The 24,042-nt window shown below is 43.0% G+C and overlaps 1 protein-coding gene across 1 annotated transcript in view; it reads left to right on the top strand.

The window, feature by feature from the left end:
* Positions 1 to 24,042, top strand: part of LOC126172212 (exosome complex component RRP4) — a 73,535-nt gene that overhangs the window by 15,909 nt on the left and 33,584 nt on the right. Inside the window, exons 2-3 of the mRNA XM_049920861.1 lie at positions 20,253 to 20,490; positions 20,588 to 20,722. Of these exons, the coding sequence (XP_049776818.1) occupies positions 20,253 to 20,490; positions 20,588 to 20,722 (373 nt within the window). The remainder of the gene's footprint in view (positions 1 to 20,252; positions 20,491 to 20,587; positions 20,723 to 24,042) is intronic.

Raw genomic sequence — 24,042 nt, 5'->3', positions numbered from 1 at the left:
CGCTCCTTGTATTTTTCCTCTGCTGCCTTCAGAATTTCGAAGAGAGTGTTCCAGTCAACATTGTCAAAAGCTTTCTCGAAGTCCACAAATGCTATAAATGTAGGACTGTGTTTCCTTAACCTATCCTCTAAGGTAATTCGTAGGGGCAGTATTTCCTTGCATGTTCCTGCATTTCTCTGGAATCCAAACTGATCTTCCGCAAGGTCAGCTTCTACCAGTTCTTCTGTAAAGAATTCGTGTTAGTAATTTGCAGCCATGATTTAAATTGCATGTTCGGTAATTTTCACACCTGTCAGTAACCGCTTGCTTTGGAATTGGAATTACTGCATTCTTCTTTAAGTCTGAGGGCATCTCACTTGTTTCACATACATTGCGCGCCAGATGGAATAGTTTGGATATGGCTGGCTCTCCCAGGGCTATCTGTCATTATAGTGGAATAATGTCTGTTCCTGGGGCCTTGTTGGGACTTAAGTCTTTCAGAGCTTTGTCAAATTATTTTCACAGTATCATATCTCCCATCTCATTCATCTACATCCTCTTCCCTTTCTATAATATTTCTTTAAAGTTCATTTCCCTTGTACAGACCCTCTGCATAACCCTTACCTTTCAGCTTTCTCTTCTTTGCTTGGGACTGGTTTCCCATCTGAGCTCGTAGGTATTCATACAACTGCTTCACTTTACCCCAAAGGCCCCTTTAATTTTTCTGTAAGGGGCATCTATCTTTCACGTAGTGATATATGTATCTAAATCCTTACTTTTGTCCTCCAGCCATTCGTGCTTGGCCATTTGCACTTCCTGTCAGTTTCACTTTTTAAATGTTTATATTCCCTTTTGCCTGCCTCATTTGCTGCATTTTTAAATTTGCCCCTTTCATCAGTGAAATTAAATATCTCTTGTGTTATCCAAGGATTCCTTCTAGCCTTGTCTTTTTACCTACCTCATCCTCTGCTGCCTTCACTGTTTCATCTCTTAAAGCTATCCATTCATCATCTACTGTAGTCCCTTCCCATGTTCTAGCCAGCCATTGTATAATGCTCCCTCTGAACATCTCAACAACATCAGGTTTTTACAACTTATCCCGGTCCCATCTCTTTAACTTCCTACCTTCTTTCGAATTTCTTCAATTCCAATTTACAGTTTATAGCCGATAAACTGTGGTCAGAGTCCACATCTGCCCCTGGAAATGTCTTACAATTTAAAATCTTCTTCCTAAATCTCTGTCTAACCATTATATAATCAAGCTGAAACCTTTCAGTGTCTCCAGGTTTTTTCCATGTATACAGCCTTCTATTATGATTCTTAAACCAAGTGATAGCAATGATTAGATTATGCTCTCTGCAAAATTGTACCAGGCAGCTTCCTCTTTCCCCCAGTCCTTCTCTTCCTTTTCCTGCTATTGAATTCCAGTCGCTCATCAAGATTAAATTTTCATCAATCTCTTCATCATCTGCAGATCTAGTTGGCATGTAAACTTGTACTGCTGTGGTAGACGGGGGCTTCATGTCTATCTTGGCTATGATAATGCGTTCACTATGCTGTTCATAGTAACTTGCCCACATTCCTATTTTCTTATCCATTATTAAGTTATACAACCCTGTATTCACCTGACCAGTAGTCCTGCTTTTCCTGCCAATGCGCTACACTAATTCCCACTCTATCAAACTTTAACCTATCCATTTCCCTTTTTAAATTTTCTAACTTATCTGCTTGATTGAGGGATCTAAATGATTAATGGAAAATCTCATATAAAGATGTGAAACAAATACTAACGAAGAGATAGAGGGGCTGGCCAGTGCTTACCTCAGCTCAGTACAGCCGATAAATACACAAAAAACAGAACCGAAAATTTACGTTCCTAGCTTTCGGAACAAATGTTCCTTCATCAGGGAGGAGAGATGGGAAAGAAAGGGAAGAAGGGAAAGTGGATTCAGTTACTCACAACCCAGGTTATGAAGCAACAGGGAAAGGAAAACAGGGAGGGTAGCAAGGATGGAGGCATGGTTGTTAGAGCGAAGCCAAAGATATTCTACAGTAGAACAATCTGGGTTGTGAGTAACTGAATCCACTTTCCCTTCTCCCCTTTCTTTCCCCTCTCTCCTCCCTGATGAAGGAACATTTGTTCCGAAAGCAAGGAACGTAAATTTTTGGTTCTGTTTTTTGTGTATCTATCGGCTGTACTGAGCTGAGGTAAGTACTGGCCAGCCCCTCTATCTCTTTGTTAGTATTTGATTGAGGGATCTTACAATCCACACTGTGATCCATAGAATGCCAGTTTTGTTTCTCCTGATGATGACATCCTCCTGAGTAGCCCCTGTCCAGAGAGCCGAATGGGGGACTATTTTCCTTCTGGAATATTTTACCCGAGAGGATGCCATCATCATTTAACCATACAGTAGAGCTGCGTGTCTTTGGGAACAATTACGGTTGCTGTTTTCCTTTCCTTTCAACTGTTTGCAGTACCTGCACAGCAAGGCCGTTTTGGTTGAAGTTTCAAGGTCAGATCAGTCGATCATCCGACTATTGCCCCTGCAACACAACATAGGTAGAACCGTATATGATAGAAGAAGAAGATGTGCTGGTATCCAGATGCAAAGGGACCTCAAAACTATTCACTGGTAGTATTAAAAACAACTTGGCAGGTTTACCTGTTTCTGGATGAGGCATTGTTACAATAGAGTGCACTGCTTCATGAGGTGAACATCGCCAAGGCCGGTCAAAGGAGGAAATAATAGAACAAGACTTGCTGTTATGCCAGTAACGCCATGCGGGGTTGCTGAGATCCACTAACAATGTGGCTTTCTATGTTGTACGAAAAACAGATAGCTAAGCAGTGTCGGGGTTGAGGGTGTCAGTGGAAACACTGAGAACAAGAGGATAAAAGACTCTGAAAATCTCAGAAAATTTTTGGGGATTCAACTGAGGGAGAGAGAGAGAGAGAGAATGTTTGGAAACACTTGGAAGTTTTCGGTGCCCTTTTTGTGTATCATAGAACGCAGTCTGCTTTAGCTGGCAGCAATAAATATTAGACATCACAGAAAGAATCCTCTGTGTCAACAAGCATCTGGACAGGATGACCGCTTATAATGAAGAATGGCTATCATTCTTGTAACTATCGTCCCTGGACAATTTTCATCTGTGGTGGCTAGACCCCCATGAATGGTTGCCTTGCTTAATTTTCCTAAATTAAGAGGCTAGACAAACAGCTGATATGTCTGAATGATGAAGGAGAATGGCTTTGGAGCTTTGAGATGCTACGTCATCCAGAGTATGGTGACAAACTTTGTCCCACAAGTCAGCTATAATCATCTATAGTTGAATGGTATGAGTAGGACTGTTGTGGTGGTTGACGTCTTCCATTATAATAATTGTCTAACACTTGTATTCTTCCTGTGCCATAGTGTACAATGTGTCCAGGTCATCCACAGTGGAAACAGACTTTCACATTGTCCTGTGTCTCCAAATATTTGTTCTTCTGTGGGATATTATACACTCCTGGAAATTGAAATAAGAACACCATGAATTCATTGTCCCAGGAAGGGGAAACTTTATTGACACATTCCTGGGGTCAGATACATCACATTATCACACTGACAGAACCACAGGCACATAGACACAGGCAACAGAGCATGCACAATGTCGGCACTAGTACAGTGTATATCCACCTTTCGCAGCAATGCAGGCTGCTATTCTCCCATGGAGACGATCGTAGAGATGCTGGATGTAGTCCTGTGGAACGGCTTGCCATGCCATTTCCACTTGGCGCCTCAGTTGGACCAGTGTTCGTGCTGGACGTGCAGACCGCGTGAGACGACGCTTCATCCAGTCCCAAACATGCTCAATGGGGGACAGATCCGGAGATCTTGCTGGCCAGGGTAGTTGACTTACACCTTCTAGAGCACGTTGGGTGGCACGGGATACATGCGGACGTGCATTGTCCTGTTGGAACAGCAAGTTCCCTTGCCGGTCTAGGAATGGTAGAACGATGGGTTCGATGACGGTTTGGATGTACCGTGCACTATTCAGTGTCCCCTCGATGATCACCAGTGGTGTACGGCCAGTGTAAGAGATCGCTCCCCACACCATGATGCCGGGTGTTGGCCCTGTGTGCCTCGGTCGTATGCAGTCCTGATTGTGGCGCTCACCTGCACGACGCCAAACACGAATACGACCATCATTGGCACCAAGGCAGAAGCGACTCTCATCGCTGAAGACGACACGTCTCCATTCGTCCCTCCATTCACGCCTGTCGCGACACCACTGGAGGCGGGCTGCACGATGTTGGGGCGTGAGCGGAAGACGGCCTAACGGTGTGCGGGACCGTAGCCCAGCTTCATGGAGACTGTTGCGAATGGTCCTCGCCGATACCCCAGGAGCAACAGTGTCCCTAATTTGCTGGGAAGTGGCGGTGCGGTCCCCTACGGCACTGCGTAGGATCCTACGGTCTTGGCGTGCATCCGTGCATCGCTGCGGTCCGGTCCCAGGTCGACGGGCACGTGCACCTTCCGCCGACCACTGGCGACAACATCTATGTACTGTGGAGACCTCACGCCCCACGTGTTGAGAGCAATTCGGCGGTATGTCCACCCGGCCTCCCGCATGCCCACTATACGCCCTCGCTCAAAGTCCGTCAACTGCACATACGGTTCACGTCCACGCTGTCGCGGCATGCTACCAGTGTTAAAGACTGCGATGGAGCTCCGTATGCCACGGCAAACTGGCTGACACTGACGGCGGCGGTGCACAAATGCTGCGCAGCTAGCGCCATTCGACGGCCAACACCGCGGTTCCTGGTGTGTCCGCTGTGCCGTGCGTGTGATCATTGCTTGTACAGCCCTTTCGCAGAGTCCGCAGCAAGTATGGTGGGTCTGACACACCGGTGTCAATGTGTTCTTTTTTCCATTTCCAGGAGTGTACTTGGCGGAGGGGTTGGTTGTACCTCCATTTGTCAGATGATAGGTGATTGTTTGATGGCTGTAGCATAAGTGGTAGTTGCCTGAGTCAAGTCCAATCTTCATTGTGCAATTGACTGGCAACCAAGATTGGTACTAAAGGTCGGTCGGTACATCTCTTATTCAGCGTTCTCTATACCCTCCTGATGGGTGAGGACGACATTTATGACCAATATCTCTTGTGTACTCATTGTGAATTTCTGTCTGCCATAAACTGCTGCATCTTTTCTATTACCATCTGACATATGAGAGAAGTGAAGTCATAGTCGTCTTCCACAACTGCCACCAGGACCACATTCAGGAGTCCGTCATACCTCTTTCATCCGATTCTTTTCTGTTGCTATTTCCTTGATGTCTTGGCACCACATGATGATTTCTTATTGTTGGGACATTCTTTACAAGAAGAGCTTGGTACATGTGTTATACAATTCGTTTAATCAAATATGAGAGTGTGTTGGCTTGTGTCGTATTCAGATACACAATGTTGCATGGTGCTAAAATATCCTACATGTACAACTGTGATGTCCCTATGACTTTGCTTGACCTTCAGTTGTTCATCTACTAAGTGGACTTACTGTAGAATGTCACCAAATGTTTTTTTTAGTTCACCCTGTAATTTATTCCAGCTATGGTAATTATTTTCATCGTTCTCAAAGACCTGCTGTACTCTACCATCCAAGTAAAAGTACACATTTGCCAAACATCTCGTTTCCTCACACCTGTTCTATTTGGAAACCTGGTCAAATTCTCTCACCGAATTCATTGGGTCGTGATAAGCAACTCTGAAGAACATTGATGGATACCTGATGTGCAGATTTCAAATTGTCTAATTGGAGCCATGCTGATGTATACGTTTTGAAATACCTGGTGTCTCCACCAGTGTCAGATCATAATCAGGATAAAGTCCAAATCCAAAAGCACAGTAATGAATGAAATACATGACTTATCACTGAAATCATGTTTATTACAAACACCGACATACAGCCAGAACAGAACTGAAATACTGGAAGGAGAATGCAGCATTTTATACAAACATGAATATTCCAGAATATGCAAATGTTACAAATATAAGAAATTGTGACATTATTCTAGAAACAACAAATAGTAAATACAATTAATTGGTGGTGTCTGGTTTGAGCCAGTGACATGCAACATGCCATCCAGCAACGTTAACTGCTACTTCACAAATTTGGCAAGAGAGCTAATGGCAATATTCAATTTGGAAGTTATGAAGATTGACATAGTAGGCAGTCAGAACAAGGCTACCATAGCCATTTATCATTGCATTCAGTAATAGACCCAAGGAATTTTTTAAGCAAACTCTTTAATGAGTAGATTGCCTTTTGTAGACTTATTATAAAGCATCTTTGTCATCTATTTTCCTCACTGCAAGATTGATGTACTTGTTGAACTTCTAGTTGGTCTAGCTGGATACCTCTAGATATTATATGTTCGTGACTGATTCTTGGAATTCATTCGGTATTCCATAATCAAACTGTATTACAGTATATTAGTCTACCAGTTTTAGGAAGGAAAAATCCCTTTCTTCTGACAAACAAGGGCAAGAAAGAGAAGACATTTTGACAAGGATGGAACATGCAGTCAGCTGCAGCGTTAAAGTAGGAATTATCTTTGCATTTGCCTGAAGTAGTTTAGGGAAAAGACAGAAAACCTAAAACAGCATGGCTGGATGAAGATTGGAGCCTCCAAACTCCCCAAGTGGAAGGCCAGTCTACTTAAAACTTCCAACATCAATAGTGCCACAGTTGGGTAATTTTCTCTTTTCTGGAGGTCTGTTTGTATTTCCTCAGTCAGTCCTCTCTAGTTTTTTTGTGTTTTAGAAACCTTTTCAGTTTTTTACACAGGGCTGCACAGCCAACTCCTTAGACCTGAGCCAGAGGTATGAGATGCTACTCAGTATTAACACTTTGGAGCCATTACAGAACTGCTCTCCTTTTGCCCTCAGGGTCTCAGCATTGGTTTGCTGGGTATGAGCTTGGCGACCCCGAGGTTCCTGAGCTGGGGGTTGGTAAGCGCTGCCAGTCCCCTGTCACCGTAAGCTCTGGGCATGCTTCAGCGACCACTGTGCGGCATGGCAGTGGAATGTTGTATGTCTCAGGGTACAGGGATCTTCGCTTGACCTCCTGGGCCGCAAGGAGGGGATAAACGTCTATGTATTAAAATAAAACAATAAATAAAAATAAAAATAAAAAACCCTCAATCTCAAGGTGTGCTGCGTGCTGATGGGATGCATGGCTGTGAGGTGAAACAGTCATTAGCGGGCAATCTCTGGAGAACCTGTCGCACCTCAGTTGTATAAGGCTTATTCAGGCCCATGGGGCTCTGTCTGAGTGGACCCTTATTTCCCTAGCTGCTCGTGGGACCAAGATGGAACACTCAAAATCGTCATCTTCTTCTTCTCCCAGCAGGAAAGATGTACCGCCTGGGAGTATTCACTCTCATTCATTCAAAAGAATGAGAGAGGCTAGTCCTCCTGATAATAAGAGTACTTTGGACTGCATTAACAGGGCTCATGGGGTCTTGTATAACAATGTTTCTGGTGATAAAGAGGAAGAAGGGGACATCTGAAAAAGTGTCCCCCTTTTATATCCATAAGTGTTTGGAAGGCCTTGCAGGAACATTAAAATCTATAAAATGATTGTGTAATGGCTCATTGTTGGTCAAAACTAACAGGTCAAATCATGTAGACTATCTTGAGAAATTGCAGAAACTGAGTGACTATGATATCATTGATGATGAGAAGCACACCTCTCAACTCCAGTAAGAGCATTGTCACATGCTGAGATATCATGGACATGGACATAGCAGAACTGAAGCAAGAATGGGCATCTCAGGGAATAGTTAATGTGGAGCAATGTTCACAGAGGAATAATGGAGCAACTGAGAAGACTGCCACTTTCATTGTCACATTCAATTCTCCGACACTGCCTGAACATCTTATGGTGGGGTTCCTGTGACTTAATGTTCGGCTGTATATTCCAAACCCTATGTGGTGCCATAAATGCCAGCATTTCGATCACACAACCATGTGTTGTGGAGGTGAAGCAATCTGCGGAAACTGCAGAAAAGCCACTCGTGACGCTGGGGCTGATTGCCTGTCTCCGGCAATCTCCATCAATCGCTTTGGGAACCAACCAGTGTGGAGCCGAGACTGCCCTGTTTTTACTGAAGAATGCAAAATACAGGAGATAAAAGTGACCAAGCGGATCCCCTATGCTGAAGCCAAAAAAGAATATAAGGTGACCCCCTTGTGTTTGCCACCTCATATTCTTCCATGGTACAGAAACCTATTCCCAAGGTGGACGCTTCGTCACAGATGATGCCTAGTTTGCCTGTATCCAACACAAGCACCTGTACTTGCATGTTTACATGTCAAGGGAAAAAGAGTAAGGACAAAGCAATCCAGGCAGCTGCATCAGGGAAGACCGACAACAGTTCCGTAACGAGCATCCAGAAGATACAAGAAAAGTCGAGTACCTCTCAAAGCCCCCTTTCCCCCTCATAAGCTGTCTCGAGCACCGTCAGACGTCATTATTTTTTGTCTGGCTGATGAGGAGGATATCATGGAGTTAGAAGCCTTGGATCCAGGCAGCCCCTCCACTCCCCCTCACTCTTCAAGTGCTTCAGCCCCCCAGTGCAACAATAGGGGTAAATTAAAACCAAACTGATGACATGGCTTCCATACTACAGTGGAACATGAATGGGTTCAGGAGTCATGTGGAGGAACTGAAACTCCTAGCGCAGGCACATCCTTTGTGCTTTTGTTTACAAGAAACACATTTTAAAGATACAGATGTCCCTGTGCTACAGGGATTTACGCTATACTGCAAGGATGACCAGTCGTGGGAAAGGGCCAAGGAAAGTGTCACCGTGTTTGTCACTAATAGGCACCACTCTTCTGTTCTCCCTTTGGCTACTGACCTGCAAGCAGTTGCAGTTCAAATTCATGTGTGTCGAAGGATCACTGTTTGCTCGCTATACTTACCTCCGCAAAATGCACTAGATTCAGGCTCTCGCAGATCTTACCGCACAACTCCTACGACTATTCCTCCTCCTGGGGGAATTCAGTGCCCATCACGTCTTGTGGGGCTTGCCCAATACTTGCCCTCGGGGTCAGGTTTTGGAGGGCCTCATGACGTGCCACGAGCTTTGGATCCTCAACACGGGTACTCGCATACATTTCTCTACTGCTACTGGGTCATTCTCAGCTACTGACCTCTTTCTGTTCTCCCACTCTTGCCGACTCTGTTCAGTGGGAGGTCATTGATGACCTTCATTCCAGTGACCACTTCCCAATCCACCTTCACCTGCTAAATGGCTCACCACTTGAAATTAAGCCCCCGAAACGGATGGTCAGTAGGGTTAACTGGATGCGTTTCAGCCGGCTGCCTGTGTTCGAACACTGCTGCAGTGTCCAAGGATGGGTGGACCACATCATACAAGAGATCCATTGAGCTGGTAACTTCTCCATCCCACAGTCCTCAGCTCATCTTGGGAGGCAACCAGCACCTTGGTGGACACATGAATGCTGTTCCGCGATCCAGGAAAGTCATGTGGCTCTTTGACATTTTAAATGCCGACCAATGGCAGACAACCTTAGGGCCTTATGAGTCATGAGGGGCAAGGCTCGATGCTTCATTAGGGAGAGTAAGGAAAGGTCAAGGCAAGCGTTCCTGGTCTCTTATCAATTGTTCCACTTCTTCTATAAAACTATGGGAAGCCATCCAGAGGATTTCTGGTAAACGCTGCCGTCTACCTATAGCAGTAGTGCTGAAACAGGGGTGCCTCCAAACAACACCCAGAGACTTTGCTCAGATGGTGGCTGAACATTTTGCACAAACTATAGCCAATGCAAGCCAGGATCTGGCATTTTGTCGCTATCATGTGACTGTAGAGAGGGAAAAGTTGGACTTCAGGTCCAACAATTCTGAGGCCTATAACTCCCCTTTCTCCATGTGGGAGCTCAAATCGGCACTGGCTGAGATTTGCAACACTGCACCCGGTCATGACCAAATCCGGTATAGCATGCTTCGACATTTGCCAGTGACATCAAAGGAAATCCTACTTGAATTTTTTAATCTAATATGGCGACAGGCAACTTCCCCAACTCATGGAGTGAGGCAATTCTGATCCCTGTCCTCAAACCAGGAAAGGGGTGCTCATGACCTGGTAGTTATCAGAGTATCCTCTTAACGGGCTGTGTAGGAAAGATTCTGGAGCAAATAGTTAGCCATTGTCTGGTCTGGTTGTTAGAGACCAGGCAAATCCTTAGCTGCTCTCAGTGTGGATTCTGAAGATTTCGGTCCACTGTCAACAATCCGACCCTCCTAGAGGCGGCTATTCAGCAGGCTTACCTCTGTAAGAATCGCTGTATTGGAATATTCTTCGATATAAGTAAGGCACAAGATACTACTTGGAGACACTATATTCTCACACAACTGCATCAGTGGGGCTTTCGTGGCCACCTCCCTATCTTCATACAGTCTTCTGTCTCAGCGGCTTTTTAGAACTCAAGTTGGTGACATGCTGTCTGATTGGTTTGAACAGGAGAATGGTGTTCCTCAGAGCAGTGTTTTAAGTGTTATCCTCTTTGCTATAGCCATCAACAGTATCACATGTACAGTAAGGAGTCCTGTACAGTGCTCCTTATTTGTAGACGATTTTGCTGTTTTCTGTTCCTCCTCCAGTGTTGCGAGCCATCAGTTGCAACTTACAGTGCAGAGGTTAGAGGAGTGGGTTGCAAAGGCAGGTTTTCAGTTTTCTGCAGATAAGTGTGCGTGTTCATTTTAATTGTTGTCATCAACTTTTTAATTTGCCTGCCTTGAATATTGGGGACACCATCTTACATTTTTAAGACACATTGTGGTTTCTGGGCCTCATTTTTGGCACCCAGTTGTCGTGACTACCACACCTGCAAGACCTGAAAGCCAGAACCCTGAAGGCTCTGAACATCATCAAGTGCCATAGCCACAGGTCTTGGGGAGCAGACAGGGCGCATCTCCTTCAGTTGTATCGGGCTTTTGTGCGTTCGTGGCTGGACTATGGTTGCGTGGTGTATGGATCAGTGAGGCCGTATTACTCGCGTATCGTTCATGCTGTCCTTCATGAAGTGATTCGACTGGCCATAGGTGCTTATTGGACCGGTCCCATACCTAGCATCAGTACTGAGGTGGGGGGAACCGCCACTTACCATCCGGCACCAGCTCCTCATGGTGTGTCAGGGGTGTAATTTCCGTGCAGTTCCAACTTCACCTGCACACCATACTGTTCCTCGACAACCTCTGGAACGCCTTTTTTCCAACCGTCCACAAGCCACAATGCCATTTGGGATCCTCGTGCAGCGTGTGCTTTAGCCACTCAGTGCGGAGCCAGTATGACCCCAGATCCAGGGCTTTAACGGCCTGCTGCCCTGGTTACTGGAGAGGCCTAGAGTGATTTTAGGTTATTTGCAGTACAGGAGAGATAGCACTCCTGCATCCATTTTTAATGTGATATTCTCTGGTATTTTATCTGAGTACCACAACAATGTAGCTGTTTATATGGATGGGTCTAAGCAGGGGGACTCTGTTGGTTGCTCTCTCATTTTCCCGGATTGTATCCTCAAGGGTAGACAGCCTCCAGGATTTGGCGTCTTCAACGCAGAAATTTTATGCTATTTTGCGAGTGTTAGATTTCTCGTCTGCTGAGATTCTCTGAACGTCTTTTACTCTCTCCAACGTTTGTACCCAGCAGATACAGTAACCCAGAATATCCAGGATGACCTCCAACAACCACAACGACTTAAGAAGGAGGTGTCTTTCTGCTGGATATCTGGGCAAATTGGAACTGCAGGGAATGAAAGGGCGGATCGAACAGCCAAGGAGGCGTGTCTTGATCCTCTGGTAATTTGGTGTGCTATCCCCCCTGCATCCTATCTCCTCACTGTTGATGTACAGAGTCATGTGTTGATGGGAAGACGAGTGGCTGGCAGTGACCGATAACAAGCTCCGTGTCATCAAGCCGACAACTCGGCCGTGGAGTACTTCCTTCCAGCCACATTGGCAGGACAAGGCCCGTCTTACTCATCTTCGCGTAGGCCACAGCCCTATGACACGTGGTTTCTTACTCCAGTGAGAGGGCCCTCCAATGTGTGGTGCTTGTGGCGTGCAGATCGCAGTGCACCACATTTTATTGGACTGCATTTTATTTGCCGACCAGCGGACTGTGGCAGATTTGCCTTCGGATCTGCTGTCTAGTTTGTGTAATGATCAAACGAATGTGGTTAGGGTTTTAAACTTTTGAGAATTGTCCAATGTTTTAGACGATATTTTAGGGAGATGTCCTTAATGTGGCTTAAGGGTGGCTGGCTCACCCTAGATTTTTGTAGGTGGTCAGCCAGTCACATTTCCCTGTGCTTTTTTTTTTTTTTTTTTTTTTTTAATTTCTTCTTTGTTTTGTTTTCTCTGTGTTTTAATTTCTTGATTAGCTCTCTTCCCTCATAATTGGTTTTAGTGCGTGATATATGTGGTCATTTCGAGTTAATGTGTGTACAACACTTTTAGTTCATCTCCACATTCGTTCATTTTTGTAAGTGTAAGGACACTGTTGACGTCACCGTTGGGCGAGACAAGTGCCCATTTCAGACAAGTGCAGAGGGTGGGAATACTAATCATTAGAAATTCCAACATTAGGTGAGTAAAGGAGCTCCTCAGGGACACAGTAGTATGCATGATAGGAAAGAATGCCAGTGTGGCTATCTATGTATGTTTGCTGGAGGGCGAGGGGGGGGGGGGGGCACATCTGTGATGTGGAAGAGGCTCTGCTGGTGGCTATCGAGTGCGCTGTATGCAGCCTGCATCAAATAGTGGCACAAGGCAAATGATGCCCGCTACTTGGGTTCTGAGTCCATCCTTGATTTGCTTTTGGCAGATGGCTGGTCATTGAAGGCAACTGGTATCACAAATGGCCAGGAGGGTTAGCTGACAGTTACCCACATTGTACTCCTGGTCTGGAGCAGAGTGGAAGTTCTAAACCAGAGGCTCAGATGACTCTGCAATAGTATCGGATACAAATTTCTTGATCGCCGCTGTTGTGTGGACAATTGTATGGCAACCTTTAAGAGATCAGGCATGCACTATATGCAGGAAGTGGCTACTGGGGAAGTGGAGCAGGTTTGGCATGCACATGGGCTCCCTCCTCACCCCCCCCCCCCTTTCCAGGTTATAGAACCCTGAAAGAGACGAACTGCCTGCTAAAATCAAAGTTATATCAGCCATAAATGTTCTCGGAGAGTGCTCATCCTTGCAGATTGGACTAAGAAAAGGTTAATAAACTGCAGAAGCATCCAAGGAAAGATCTCGGAATTAGTATTGCTTATTGACAGTTGTAATCCCCAGATAGTGTTAGGAACAGGAAACTGGTTGAAACTGGGAGTGTATACATAAAGCCGTGTCATCAAAACTGGTGCCAGACATAGGCATTATTATGAATATCTTGTCAGAAAATTACTTCAAGCAGATAATTAGAGAACCAACTTGTGAAGGGAACATCTTATACCTCCTAGAAACAAACAAACTTGAGCTTAACCATCTTGTGATGTTGCAGTTCTTCTTGTTATGTCTGTGCTTGCTACGAAATGGGAAGAGGAATTCTGCCTAATGCAAGACAACTTTTTTCTATTTAGTTTCACCCATACATGTTTCAGCACATTTTGTGCTATCTTCAGTGGGTTATTTTTTTATTTTTTTTTATTTTCTAACCAGTAAAATTGTTGATACATATTAAAATTCAGAAAAAGTTTTGGTAAATAATATTTACAGTTGTGAATGAATAACTGTTGTAACATATTATACATCATTTGTTCATAGTTCACAGTTGAGATATTTATTAATGACCTGATGCACTATGTGTTGTTTATAACATTATGTCAAAGTTCTATTTATAGCTAATTGGCAAAAAGAGTGGATGTATGCATTAGTTTACATACCTTACATGATACCATTGGACATTTATTTTGGTAGCTATTCTGCTACACAATCTACAACTTCTCATCTGCAAAACAGCAAAATGTAATTTTTATTTTTCTGTTTATTATGCATTTGCAAATGGAAATGAATATATATCACGTTTTTCGAGTATAACTTAGGGTTTTGATATTTTGTGGTGCTTTCTCATATGTTGTTGGTGAAGTGAATAGGCAGATTTCATGACCTGTGTTTGCTTGACACTGCACTTTCTCTGGTTTTTCAAAACATAGGCAGAGTTTTTGCTCCCATTATGTATTGTTGTGGCTGTGTAGTGTTCATTTGTTTCATAGCGCGTTTGGCTGAGTGAGGTGCAAGAGTTTGAAGTGTATTTAGTATCGGTGGTGTTTGGTTTGTTTGTTTGTGTGTGTGTGTGTGTGTGTGTGTGTTCAGGGCAGTATTTTCTTGGCTATTGATTTTTGGATGTGATAGTTTTCTTCTGTAGTTGAAGGGCTTATTTCAATAGTGGTACAAGTCCATTTTTGTTCATTTTGAGATACAGAGTCCTCAAGTTAAATGAGCACTGAAAAATCTGCAGTTGAGATACCAGAAATATTAGAGCATATGGCTTCTTGCTAGACATGAACCTTTCTTTCTGTATGTTTGGATCATTAATTTCAGAAGCATTATAGGCAGAAAAGTGGAGGTAATGGACTTGTACCACTATAGAAATAAGCCCTTCAGTTAATTTTTGGTATAAGCTGCTACTAGTTTTTAGGATGTGTAAGTCAGTTTCAAAGTTTGTTGGGTGGTTATTGTGTGCTATCAGGTGGTCTGCAAATGTTGAGTGTGAGCTATTGCTCTACAGTGTCTGAGGTGTTCTGTGTACCTGGTTCTGAAATTCCTGCATGTTTGACCCACATATACAGACTGACAGCAGTTGCAAGTAAGTTGGTATATACCAGACTGGCTGTATTTGTCAGTGTTGGTGGTATTTCTTCCAAGACTGTTTTGTATTGTGTTGTTGGTTCTGTATGCTATGTTGAATCCTTGTTTCTTTAGTATATTACCCACCCTGTGTGTGACTTTGTTGGTGTAAGTCATTATGTGTCATTTGTTCCTTGTTGTCTACTGATTTGTTGTGTGTGTGTGTGTGTGTGTGTGTGTGTGTGTGTGTGTCTTTCATGGCTATGTGTTGTTTGTTTTTGTATTTTGTGGTTTATTTTGTCTACTCTCTTTGCATCATATCCATTCTCCTGTGCAATTTGTTTTGTTGTGTTCAGTTCTTGTGTGTAATTGTGTTTGTTTGTGGGTATTGTGTTCAGTCTGTGTAGTAAATATCTGGAGCTGGCTTCTTTTTGAGTTATGTGGTGATAGGATTGGTTATGAATAATGGTGTTGGTGATTGCGGGTTTTCTGTAGATTGTGAATTCATGTTTGTTGTTTCTTTTGTGTGTGGTGAGATCCAAGAAATTAAGTTTTTCATCTGTTTGTGTTTCAGTGGTGAACTGTATTTGTGGGTGGATGGAGTTTACGTAGTCATGAAGTTCTTTATGCGAGATGTGGTTCATCTGTTAAGCAAATTATGACATCTACTTATCTGTACCAATATATTATTTTATACTGTTTTCGTATTACTATTTTTTCAAAGATTTGTTTTTCTATCTGATTGAGGAAAATGTCAGCTAGGAGGCCACTGATTGAGTAAAATCTGTTGTTGAATATGAAGTAGTTTTGCTCTGTGATGAGCCTGAGCTTATCAAATCAGTTAATGTAGAGGAAGGTGTCAGTGATCAAAAGGCTGTGATAGCAACTATGACAATAGGTTTTTACAAGGAATGTTAAGAAAGGTAGGAAAATTTTTGCTTGACAAGGGTGACAGGATACGCATCACAAAATATTTGAGTAGTCAGCATCAAATATTCAGTGCTCAGGGTGAAGACATGGAGCACAAATCGAAAACGAAAAAATTCAAAAGCATCGTTCAGTAAACCGTAGACAAGTAAGTTTCAAACTAGGTCCTAAGTGGTGCAAAAGATCCCCTGTGCATTAATAGCCATGTTAGAAAAATCCTACTTAATCAGAGCTCCGCCACAGATTCAGAAGAAGTCAAAATCTAGCAGACAAACAAGCTGAACAAGGTGAAAATGAGTGTAAGGAGATACATGAGAGAAGCAGTAGGTGACTTTGAGAGAAAAGTTTGTCAACCAATCTGAGGAAAAACCCTAAGAGGCTTTGGTCTTACGTAAAATCAGTACTTGGTTAGAAATCTATTCATTCACTCATTGATTATACTGGCACCAAAACAGAAGATAACAGAGAGAAAGCTGAAATACTGGATTTGATCTTTTGAAATTTTTTATGTTTTCAATTTGGGAGATTGTAACATGGTCCCGCCTTTCAGTCATTGTACGGATGCTGAAATGACAGATATTGAGATAACAGAAAACAAATACAGTTGCTTAGTGGTGGAAAGGCATTAGGACCAGATGAAACACATATGAGTCTACAAGATTATGCGAAAGAACTTGCTCCCTTTCTAGCAGTAGTAGGTTGTAGATTCTTGGAGCAAAGTAAGGTACCTCACGACTGGAAAAAAGTGCAGGTAATTCCCATTTTTAAGAAGTGTTGTTAGACACATACACATAATTATAGGCCTTTATCATTGACATAAATCTGTTGCAGAATTATGAAACATGTTTTATGCTCAAGCATTACAATATTCTTAATCTACATCTACGTCCATACTCCGCAAGCCACCTGACGGTGTGTGGCGGAGGGTACTTTGAGTACCTCTATCAAATCTCCCTTCTATTCCAGTCTCGTATTGTTCATGGAAAGAAAGATTGTCAGTATGCCTCTGTGTGGGCTCTAATCTCTCTGATTTTATCCTCATGGTCTCTTCACGAGATATACGTAGGAGGGAGCAATATACTGCTTGACTCCTCGGTGAAGGTATGTTCTGTAAACTTCAACAAAAGCCCATACCAAGCTACTGAGCGTCTCTCCTGCAAAGTCTTCCACTGGAGTTTGTCTATCATCTCCGTAATGCTTTCGCGTTTACTAAACGATCCTGTAACGAAGCGCGCTGCTCTCCATTGGATCTTCTCTATCTCTTCTATCAGCCCCATCTGGTAAGGATCCCACACTGGTGAGCAATATTCAAGCAGTGGGTGAACAAGTGTACTGTAACCTACTTCCTTTGTTTTCAGACTGCATTTCCTTAGGATTCTTCCAATGAATCTCAGTCTGGCATCTGCTTTACCAACAATCAACTTTATACGGTCATTCCATTTTAAATCACTCCTAATGCCTACTCCCAGATAATTTATGGAATTAACTGCTTCCAGTTGCTGACCTAGTATATTGTAGCTAAATCAAAAACAATCTTTCTTTCTATGTATTCGCAGCACATTACACTTATCTACATTGAGGTTCAGTTGCCATTCCCTGCACCATACGTCAATTTGTTGCAGATCCTCCTGCACTTCAGCACAATTTTCCATTGTTACAACCTCTCGATATACCACAGCATCATCCGCAAAAAGGCTCAGTGAACTTTCGATGTTATCCACAAGGTCATTTATGTATATTGTGAATAGCAATGGTCCTACGACACTCCACTGCGGCACACCTGAAATCACTCTTACTTCGGAAGACTTCTCTCCATTGAGAATGACATGCTGCATTCTTTTATCTAGGAACTCTTCAATCCAATCACACAATTGGTCTGATAGTCCATATGCTCTTACTTTGTTCATTAAACAACTGTGGGGAACTGTATCGAATGCCTTGCGGAAGTCAAGAAACACGGCATCTACCTGGGAAGACGTGTTTATGGCCCTCTGTGTCTCATGGACGAATACCGTGAGCTGGGTTTCACACGACCGTCTTTTTCGAAACCCATGCTGATTCCTACAGAGTAGATTTCTAGTCTTCAGAAAAGTCATTATACTTGAACATAATACGTGTTCCAAAATTCTACAACTGATCGATGTTAGAGATATAGGTCTATAGTTGTGCACATCTGTTCAACGTCCCTTTTTGAAAACGGGGATGACCTGTGCCCTTTTCGAATCCTTTGGAATCTACGGTACACCGCTGCAAGTAGGGAGGCAAGTTCCTTCGCGTACTCTGTGTAAAATCGAACTGGTATCCCATCAGGTCCAGCAGCCTTTCCTCTTTTGAGTGACTTTAATTGTTTATCTATTCCTCTGCCGTCTATTGGAGAATGAAAATCTCTTGTATAAAAATGAACATGGATTTAACAAACAGAGCTGTAATGAAACTTAGCTTACTCTGTTCCTCCAGGAGATCCATAGAGCTGTAGACAACAGCACTCAAGTTGATGCCATGGTCCTTGACTTCAGGAAGACAGCTGACACCTTCACACAGTACCTTTTAGTGAAAAAGATACAAGCTTACCGAGTATTGAACCAGATTTGTGACTTGACTCATGACATCCTAGCTGACATAATAGAAAGTAGCAAAGCCAGAACAGAGTTTCAATTTGTGGAATGACCTGCACATGGTGCAGGCTCTGGCAGTGGATACTGAATGTAAAGCAATGTAACATACTGTGTATATATAAGAAAAGGAATCCACTTCTGTACAACTACACTATTGATGTAAAATTGCTGGAAACAGTATCCATCATAAACTATCCGAAGCAACTTGATGCGGAATGACCACAAAAAACGAATAATGGGAAAAGCAGATGCCAAACAGATTCTTGAGGGAATGTAACTCGTCCATGAAATAAGTTTCTCACAAGACACTTGTTCGACTGATTCTTGAATATTGTTCATAAATCTGGGATCCTTATCAGTTCAGACTGATAGGGGAGGGAGGGAGAGACAGAGAGAGAGAGAGAGAGAGATCCAATGAAAAGCAGTGCATTTCAGCACGGGATAATTTAGTCAGCGCAAGGATGTTACAGAGATGCTCAACAAACACCAGCGGCAGGTGTTACGAGAGAGGCATTGTGCATCATGAAGAGGTTTACTAACAAAATTTCAAGAGAGCACATTCCGGGAAGGGTGGGACAGTATGTTACTTCCTCCCACATACATCTCATGAAACGATCATGACAAGAAATGGGAGTTGATATGGAGGCTCAGCGACAGTCATTCTTCCCACGCACCATTTGCAAGTGGAAAGGGGGATCAGTTGGTGATACCAGAAGTACCCTCCGCCACACACCATTAGATGACTTGCGGAGAATGATGTAGATGTAAAACAGTGCTACCACACTTGGGTTATCTCTAGTGTACAATATTTTTTAAAATAAGTTATTTAATGATGTAAAAGGCTAGTGTTAAATAAGATGTTGAACCCAGGAAGAGAATAAGGTGTTAATATTATACAGTGCATAACTTTAGAAGTAATGTTTCCCAAAAAACTGAGTCTGAGTTATCTCAGTAATCCCTCACTGTGTAGTATGTATTGCGTAACAGGTCTTTTAACTGCCTGTTTAAGTAAATTTGTTTTGTGCCACTATGGTCTTTTATTGAAGTATCTATGAGTGAATGTAGTGTGGGCTGTGTGAACTGCTTTGGTGACAAGAAATTGTGGATTATATTTCATTTATAACACTTTTCTCATATTTTATTTTTACAGTGATTACCTGGGGTCAGCCTTAACAAATAGTGTTTGTCACATGTGTCGTGCAACACCCAGGGTCAACAAAAATGTTGATTTGCTTCCCATAAAGTTATATAAGCTCATTCGATTCAGTGCTCCCAAATTAAAGTAGTGTGACAAACAATTTGACAATACATATTAACATGGACAGCCAAACATGAAGAATAACCAGCACCCCAGCAGGGGCCAAGTCTAACAAGGGAGTCACAGGAAATGAATGTTACCTGATCATCTGAGGTTTGTTGTTGTTACTTATTGCATTTATCTAATTGAGAATAAGCCCCTTAACTACAGTACTGATACATTCCTGTCCAAGGTAATTTTCAAGAAGTATTCAGAGAATGGTCTGGTGCCTATGCCCTCATGCTCCATTATGTATGCTGGCCCGCATTGTACTGTCTGCTACCACTATGCAGCAGTGTTATTCAGTCTCTGATGGAGTACTAGCTATTCTCCCTGTTTTGCTTTCCTTCTTGATACGTTCATGAAATCAAATACCATACTGGACTAATATGGGACCATTGTATATTTTTTGCACGTGCAGAGGGTGAGGTGAGGTGGAGGGGGGGGGGGGGGGGGGACAGCAGCATTTCCTTTGTCAAATAACAGGTATATGTTGTTAGCCCCCTTTTGTCTGTTTAGGGTAAATAACATGGACAATGGACTCACATCCAGAAATATTGTTACATATTTTCAGAGGCCATGGAACATACGCAGAAGATGACAATCTTAAGGCATCTGTTGCTGGTGTTGAGGAACGCATAATTAAGCTTGTGAGTGTAAGACCACTTAAGAGCCGCTACGTTGGTGAAATAGGTGATGTTGTCGTTGGAAGAATAACTGAGGTTCAACAGAAGAGATGGAAGGTTGATACTAATGCCAGACTTGATTCTATATTACTGCTCTCTTCCGTGAATCTGCCTGGCGGTGAACTCGTAAGTCAGTAATCTTAATTTTTAGTGTAGAAACTGCTGACTTTAAATTTACATGTTTCACTGTAGTACCACAAAAATATTTCGTGTTTCATTCTAGAGGAGACGTTCAGCTGAAGATGAACAGAAAATGAGGAAGTACTTACAGGAAGGTGATCTTATAAGTGCAGAAGTACTGCAAGTGTATTCAGATGGATCACTATCTTTGTATACAAGAAGTCTTAAGTATGGGAAGGTGAGGCCACATATGTCAGCATACTAAATCAGTTCCACCAAGTTGTTAAGTGTTTTATGTCCTTAAGGGCATATCAGGAAGTGGTTGAGAAATCTGCATCTTGTGCATTCTAACATAATCTCCACATAGTGAACAGAGCTTTAAAATTGAATTGTAAATGTGTGTGCTTGTTCTCTCTCTCTCTCTCTCTCTCTCTCTCTCTCTCTCTCACACACACACACACACACACACACAGTCTTCATTAACACACATTCAAAGTGTGTGTATGCAATGAATATTTCAGAATTATACCATCCATTCACGTGGCTGCATTTCTCAAATGTCTGTCAATTCATTTTTGTTACAGTTGTAATCACACCTTCAACTGCAATATGTACCTGTTGATCTGTTTTATCCCTGTCTCTCTTAATAATTGCCAACATCCATGTCTCTGTTTCTCACTGACTCCATTTCTGAATGGGTTCATTTAGTAAGCCAGTCAGTCAGGCCATAGCCCTTGGCTGATATAAAATCTACAGAGTGGCAAGTTAAATGTTTATCTTTTTCTGTGTTTTCCTCATAGTATATTTATTAAATGTCATATGTGTTTTTCTGTTTAAGAGGTTCAGTGTTGCTTTTTTGCAAGGGTGAATTCATTCAATCTGTAGCGCAATAGTTGCCCACTGAACAGGCAGCTGCATAGCTCATTAATGCATCAGTGTTCATTGGTGACACATCAGGAAGGTAGCAAGTTGCATATCTATGATTCTGTCTGCTTTTATAGTTTACTTCTTCAGTTTGTCTTGCTAGGATGGTTAGGATGTGTGTATGTTGTATGCGGGATCAGGAGGAGCTCGTCACAGTTCGTGTACAGCTGAATGCACTTTTGGCTATACAGTCAATCACCTTCAAGTTGCTGCCTTAGGGTGTTATGGGGGAAGAGATTCTGGCATGTCACATGGGACAACTTGGGTATTGTTTCTTTTGCTCATGGGCTCTGCTGGCGAGACACCTCCTAGTGTATCAGACACAGTGGATCCTCTCTCACAGCAGAGTGAGTGGCGGATGCTAACACTTTTGAGTCGCTCGAGGTGGAGGGCCACTGTGTAGGCTGGCCGTCTGGCCTCACTCATTCACCCTGAGAGTGGGCAGGTGGCTGCTCCTTCAGCATGGTTCGAGCAGGCACAGAGGAGGGGGGGGGGGGGGGATTTACTAGTTACAAGAGCTCCAACATTAGGCATGTTATGGAGCCTCTTAGACGGATAATGTTCTGGGCTGGAAAGAAAGGCAATGTGCACTTGGTATGTTAATCGAGGGACCTCATCTGAGATGTGTAGGCAGCCTTGCCTGTAGCTATCGAGCATACAGGGTGCAGTCATCTACAAGTTGTGGTTTGTGTCAGCACCGACAGTGCCCGTCACATGGATTCTGAGGCCATCCTCAGTTCACACAGGTGGCTGGTGGAAGTGGTGAAGAACGTTGCCCTTGCACATGGGGTCAAGCAGAGCTCACAGTTTGTAGCATTGTTCCATGAGTTGATTGTGGTCCTTTGCGTTGGAGCCGAGAGGAGGGTCTCAACCAAAGGCTTTGTCGATGGTCTTGGCTGCAGATTTCTAGACGTGCGTTATCATAATGGGATTTTTAGGGCTCCCCTTGATAAGTCAGCGGTGCACAAAGGAAGCAGCTACTTGTATAGCAGAGTACTTCTGGAGTGCGCATGAGGGTTTTCTAGGCTAGATGGTAGTTTGAAGTGCTCTGATGAACAGTTGCCAGTCGATATGCAGCAAGGGAAGTCTGATGGCTGACAGAGTACAGACACTTCGACTGGCAAAATTTTATCAGTAAACTGTTGAAGTATTCATAATGAAGTTCCCGAATTTACTGAGTCTAGAAAAGTTCTCATACTCAAATTATTCTTGGGATTGAGAGCTTGTTTCAACCCGAAGCGGAAAGCTGTGAGGTATTTAGCAAGCCGTGTAACATATATCAGAAAGACGGATTAGAGGTGATAGGAGGGAGTGTGTTCATTGCAGTTGACAAAAATACTACCTCTATTTGAAGTCGAAGTTGAGTGTGACAGTGAAGTTATCTGGTTGCGTGTAACAGGTGTAGATGAAACCAGGTTGATTGTTGGATATTTCTACCAGCCACTCAACTCTGCTGTGACAGTTCTTGACTCATTCAAAGAAAGTCTACAGTCAATAGTGCGGAATCACGCAGATCATGCAATACTAGTTGAAGGCAACTTTAACCTACTAAGTACAGAGTGGGACGTCTATGGATTCACTGCAGGGAGTACAGTCAGACAGCCATGCGAGATACTTATGATAATGTTCTCTGAAAACTGTGTAAGTCAGCAGCCCCCAAGCAATGGAAATATCTTAAATCTTGTAGCTCCACATAGGCCGGACCTTATCGACAATGTCAGTATAGAAATGGGGATTAATGATCATGATGTCATTATAGTGACTATGGCTATGAAAGTTAATGAATAAGTCAAGAAGACTGGGAGAGTGTTTCTGCTAGACAGAGCACACAAGTGGTTGTTGACATCTCACTTGAATTGACGCCACTTAGTTCCAAGATGGTCATAGAGGAATTATGGGCAATCGGCAAAGTCTAAGCAGATTGTAATCATGGTCTGGAGAGTTATGTGCCTAGTAAGTGGATCAAGGATGGAAAATACCCATGGTTTAATAACAAAATTTGGAAGATGCTGAGGAAGCAGAGCCTGTTGCACTCTCGGTTCAAAAGAGAATGCACAAACGATGAGAAGCAAAGATTAGTAGGGATTCATGCTTCTGTGATAAGATAAGACCTGTGCATGAAGCAAAAGATCTGACAGAGAACCCAGAAAAATTCAAGTCCTATGTAAAATCACTCAACAGATCTATGGCTTCCATTCTGTCCTTTGTTGACAAGTCTGCTGTGGCAGTTGAAGATAGCAAAACAAAAAATGAAGTTTTAAATTTCATGTTCAAGAAATTGTTCAAATAGGAGAACTGTACAAACGTACCATCATTTGACCATTGGATAGACTCCTGTATGAACACATGGTAACAGGCATCCCTTGCTTAGAGAAACACCTGAAAGAACTGAAAACAAATAAATCACCAAGTCTGAATGGAATCCTAATTCGGTTTTACAAGGAATTCAGCGAGTTTCTTCTCCTGTCTACAGTCAGGTTATTATGCATGAAATTGCAATATATTGAGAGTAGAGGAATAAGTTTTTATGTTTAAGAGTTCTTTTGATTTTCTTTGTATTTGAGAGACCTGATAGCTCGCCGCAGTGAGGAGGAGGGGTATGACAGTACTCCCTGTCCTCAGGTTCCTGTACAC

This window comes from Schistocerca cancellata, chromosome 1, assembly GCF_023864275.1.
Source record: "Schistocerca cancellata isolate TAMUIC-IGC-003103 chromosome 1, iqSchCanc2.1, whole genome shotgun sequence".
In the NCBI taxonomy this organism is placed as follows: Eukaryota; Metazoa; Arthropoda; class Insecta; order Orthoptera; family Acrididae; genus Schistocerca; species Schistocerca cancellata.
Note: the sequence above shows the minus strand (reverse complement) of the source record. Positions and strands in the feature narration are given on the sequence as shown.